This window comes from Poecilia latipinna, unplaced genomic scaffold (genome assembly GCF_001443285.1).
Source record: "Poecilia latipinna isolate Pla-1442-1.1 unplaced genomic scaffold, P_latipinna-1.0 Scaffold5361, whole genome shotgun sequence".
NCBI classification, from domain to species: domain Eukaryota; kingdom Metazoa; phylum Chordata; class Actinopteri; order Cyprinodontiformes; family Poeciliidae; genus Poecilia; species Poecilia latipinna.
The window spans coordinates 727-5,353 of NW_015117977.1; the positions used below are offsets into that span (position 1 = coordinate 727).

At 38.6% G+C, this 4,627-nt stretch overlaps 1 protein-coding gene across 5 annotated transcripts in view; it reads left to right on the forward strand.

Moving 5' to 3' along the window:
- The first annotated feature begins 328 nt into the window (after positions 1-328).
- The window catches only part of LOC106943485 (integral membrane protein GPR155-like), a 10,293-nt gene continuing 5,994 nt past the window's right edge, over positions 329-4,627 (forward strand). Inside the window, exons 1-8 of one of the 5 annotated variants that reach the window (XM_015026794.1) lie at positions 329-474; positions 571-626; positions 2,161-2,380; positions 2,465-2,612; positions 3,536-3,665; positions 3,736-3,914; positions 3,981-4,133; positions 4,223-4,294. In XM_015026794.1, coding sequence (XP_014882280.1) covers positions 599-626; positions 2,161-2,380; positions 2,465-2,612; positions 3,536-3,665; positions 3,736-3,914; positions 3,981-4,133; positions 4,223-4,294 — 930 coding nt within the window. In that variant the 5' untranslated portion in view covers positions 329-474; positions 571-598. The remainder of the gene's footprint in view (positions 475-570; positions 627-2,160; positions 2,381-2,464; positions 2,613-3,535; positions 3,666-3,735; positions 3,915-3,980; positions 4,134-4,222; positions 4,295-4,627) is intronic. The other 4 variants (XM_015026795.1, XM_015026796.1, XM_015026797.1 and 1 more) reach the window with 4 other exon arrangements.

The following is a 4,627-nucleotide window of genomic DNA, read 5'->3' on the forward strand; positions in this document are numbered from 1 at the left end:
CCTACCAGAGTGGCGGAAACGAGCTTCCATAGTGTGGGAGAGATTGTATCTGAGTGGGCTTCCCCACATAGGTTCCACCTCTGCTCTGCTGCTTATATCTGTCATTAAATTAACAGTTGATAATGTTTGCGAAAGCCTGTTTTTACAAAAGAAGAGTGTACATTGTTGAATTTATACTAGCAATTTGATTAAACGGAGTATCTGGTAGTTGTGTTGTAAACTCAAGATTCTTGTTTCTGTAGATTTCTCTCTGAAGAACGGTCCTCTTAAGTGAACCAATCACAGAGGCCGGTGGAAAGCGTTCTTTACAATGATTGGCTGAAACTTCTGTCAGTCATTTGTGGGAGCGTGTTTTCTTGCTGCAGCTGTCAGATTGGGAGCCGCCTTCAACCAAACAGCAAACACAAGAGCTTAGAGAAAAAAAAGACAGAGGAATGCCGGTCGTCTGTGTAGTGCCGTGCTTCTAGGACAGAGGTAAGAAGTATATTCGCCCAATAAATCATTTCAAACAGCATAAACGGTTAGAGGGGCACGGCTTACCGCGCCCCAAGATGTGTTTTTAACACGCAGGTATGATCACGCTAACGGTCAGCTGGCAATGATGATGAGGGAATCCCGGATACTAGGTCGCTTTGTCCGCCTTTTCAGTTTATACAGCCACGGCTTTGGGTTTTGCACCGTCGTATTTCGCTTCAAATTATCTGGTATTGATAGGAGAGACTGACTCAACCCCCTGTTTGGAGACAATACAGAGGCGTAACTAGAAAAATTGGGGGGAAGGTTCGCCAGCCGTTGCTGTCCATCTTCCCCCAGTTCTCCACACCCCCTTTTCCAATACAGATTACCTTTTTCAAAACTGATGTTCTCATTCCATTAATTTCAAAGAGCATTAGAATACCTTTGAAATGATACCAATATCATGCATGTAGGATAAATTAGGATGTTGTAATTAGGTGGTTTAGGATCGACACATAACGTTAGATCTGTTTTGCGATGTAATAACTGTAACGGGAAATTTACAGGAAAATAGTAATACGGGAGCATGGCAGGACACAGGTAAAATACGGTAGTTTCCTAGCCAAAATGGGAGAATTGATAGGAGTGTTGTCATTTTTTCAGACTTTGAACCCATAAGTTCCAACTTTGCAGTACAAATAATTATGTAGTTAAATTTGTTTCACAATTATTCATTCAAAAATAAAATCATGTCATACAAACAAAAAAATAAAATTGTGATCAAAACTTTTGGATTTGCAAAAAAGATGTTTCAAACAAAAAATAGTCTGAATAAAAAAATGACACTGGTCAAAACTTTTTGTATTGTAATATTTTTTTTAACAAAAAAAAAAAAAAAAAAAAACTTAAATCACTCATTTTAAGCCTACTTTTTACACTTTACCTAGTGCTGACATTAGGTAGCACGATATGCTTACGGGGGCCGTGGCAGACAAGATATGTGACTGCCATCAAAAAAAGGTGGACATTTTTCAAATTACACTGTTAAACAGTGTAATTTTGTGAAGATTACTTACCATTCACATTCTGTGTCCCGTCACCGAAGCGAAGCAGAAAACCTTGCAGTTCGGGAGAGTTCTGAGATAGCAGGGAGTCAGTCATCCACTTTAGTCAGCGCTAACCAATAGGGACAGGTCTGACATTGTTCGTCTTTAGGCCTCACCCAGGATGTTCATTTGAGAATTGCAAGCAAAACTCGTTGAGTTCAACCAAAAAAAAGGGAGCATCAAACAAAACTTTGAGAATCTCAACTAAAAACTTAGGCTGTCAACCAAAAAATTCTGACATGTGCAAATTAAAGTTTATGTTCTGCAAATAACTTTGTCACTTCATCAAGCAAAAATGAGTGATTTTAATAATAAAAGCTTTTGTAACAATAAAAAAGTTATTGCAGTTCAAAAGGTTTCATTTGTTAATTTTTTTTTATTGTGATAAAGTTTTTTTGTTCGAAACAAAACATTTTTTGCAAATCCAAAAGTTTTGATCACAAATTTATTTTTTTTATGTGATTTTTTTTTTATTGAATAATTGTGAAACAAATTGAACTCCATAAATACAGGATGTTAAAATTGTTTACCTGTTATTTTTTTAAATAACAGTAAGCCTCAGATGTCAACTTCTTCAAAAGCATCTTCTGATTTGTAGCAGTCTATACCAGATTCTGGAGCCATCACCAGAAACCCTCCAATTCTCAACCCAGTGTTGCCATGGAGACTCCCAACAACTATGTGTTCATCCACGGGAAAAACATCTCTCACAACACGTTGGCTGGCTCTGCTGTGGGACCCCACATGTCCATTGACAAGCTGTTTCCGGCTCTCCTTGAGTGCTTTGGAATCATTCTGTGTGGTTACATAGCTGGACGGTAGGTGTATGGAAACAGAGACATGTGTGTGTGACATGTCAAAGAATTTGAACTTGGAAGATTTAAACCTTTTTCTTCCCACAGGACTGATATGATCACGGAAAGCCAGGCAAAGGGTTTGGGGAACTTTGTCTCTAAATTTGCTCTTCCTGCTTTACTCTTTAAAAACATGGTCGTGTTGGACTTTGGGGACGTCATTTGGGCTTTTCTTTGGAGTGTCTTGGTTGCAAAGGTTTATATGTTATTATTATAGACACACTGCAACGTGACGTCACGCACGGATGACTGTCGATGATGACTACTATTGGTTTTAGTTTCAAATTGTCAACATAACATGCTAAATCTTAAATGTATACATGACATAAAAGATAAAGGGATGCAGCGCTTTGCTACTTACTGTCAACACTACGACAATTAGGTAACAAAGTTCAAGGATATCCCATTTCACAAGTCAGGAAAAAGTTTCCATTTTAAAAAAATAGGAGAGGGAGGCCAGTCAGTTATGCTAGCTTGACTTTGACAACCTTGACACGTAGATGTGCTGCAGAATTTGGTGTGTTTACTTCAGTTAAAAAAAAGGCGACCTACACAGCAACTCTGACAGATCATCAATGGAGCAGGTGATTAAATTAACTAATCAACTGTTACTGCGTGAACACAGTACAGTTTACCTGTTAATTGTAGTTGATTTTCTGAACATGATCAACTACAACAAAATAAACATCAAGCTTAAAACAATAAAACTGTGATGGACTGAATGTTTTGTTGTTTTTGAGGAAGATTTTTGCGTGTTTTTTTTTTGTGCTGAACTCATGGAGCTGTAGTCAATCAGTTACTATGGTAATAAGTCTGTGTGTAACATAGCTGACAGACCGAGGGAAAAAAAAGAAAGCCAGTGGTTTTGAATAATTCCCCAATGATTTTTCTGCGTTATTTTTCCCTTAGCTGAGGCGCTCTGCACTAAATAACACCAACATCTTCAGGTTTCATTTAGTTAACGGAATGATTCTATTACAGCAGCTCTGTGGATGACATGTAATTGCCTTTTTGCCCTCCAGCGTTGTGTGCGTGCGTAACATGCAATGTGTCTATATATTTTTATTATATTATTATTGCTATATTAGAAGAAAATTAATAACCTTGTCTTGCTAACAGGTTACGGTGTTTGTACTGGTGTGTGTGCTGACACTGATGATGGCCAGTCCAGACAATAGATACAGCAAGGCTGGTCTCTACGCCATCTTTGCTACCCAGAGTAATGACTTTGCCTTGGGATACCCAATTGGTAAGAATCACCCGGCATGGACATTTGGTCTGAGATAATTTCTCAGGTCTGGCTGTGTCTTCTCTTCCAGTCGACGCTTTGTATCGAAGTACGTACCCAGAATACCTGCAGTACATCTACCTAGTCGCCCCGGTTTCCCTCATGCTCCTCAACCCCATTGGCTTTGCTCTCTGTGAAGTGCAAAGTTGGAGGCAGGCCAGCCATCTGCAACACAATAGTCTTGGCATTCTGGGAATTGTAGTTTTACAGGTAATATCAGTTATGAAGTATTAACGTTTGGTTCATTCTTCTAAATTTGTCTCTTTGCCTCTTAAGGTGTTGAAGAACCCAATAGTGTTCATGGTGATAGTGGGAATCATCTCTCATTTTGCCCTGGGAGAACGGATTCCCTCCGTTCTTTCTGAGTTCATAGACGGCCTGGCCAACTCCTTCGGAGGAACAGCGTTGTTTTACCTTGGCCTCACTATGGTGAGCTGTTGGAGATTGAATCTTTTTTCTTTTTTTTTATGGTCACAAGCCTAAAAGGTTTACTGAGATGTTATCTCTGTACTTATGAGGCAGGTCGGCCAGCTAAGAAAACTAACCAGAGACACTGGAGTTGCCCTGATTCTCCTCATAACAGCCAAACTGTAAGTAAGACAGAGGAGGATGTCAGGGGTGTTCACTTCTAGTCAGTTTTATTTTTGTAAAATCAAATACTGACCCTTTGTACATGAGATCAATCTATTCAGAATGCGGCTTACTCCGCCATGATATCCGTCAAGACAACCTATGTAAAAGTCACTTTTATTCAGTTGATGTAACTCTAAAACTAGTCATAAAAACTGTGAGGTCAGCTGCACAGACAGACAAGGATACAAACCAAACTTATTTTATTGTTTGTTCCTGCTTTTTTTTTTTTTTTTTTTTTTAATTAAAATCCCTCTTTTTTTTTTGAGGGTAAAAAGTTTTTTTCAAAAAAT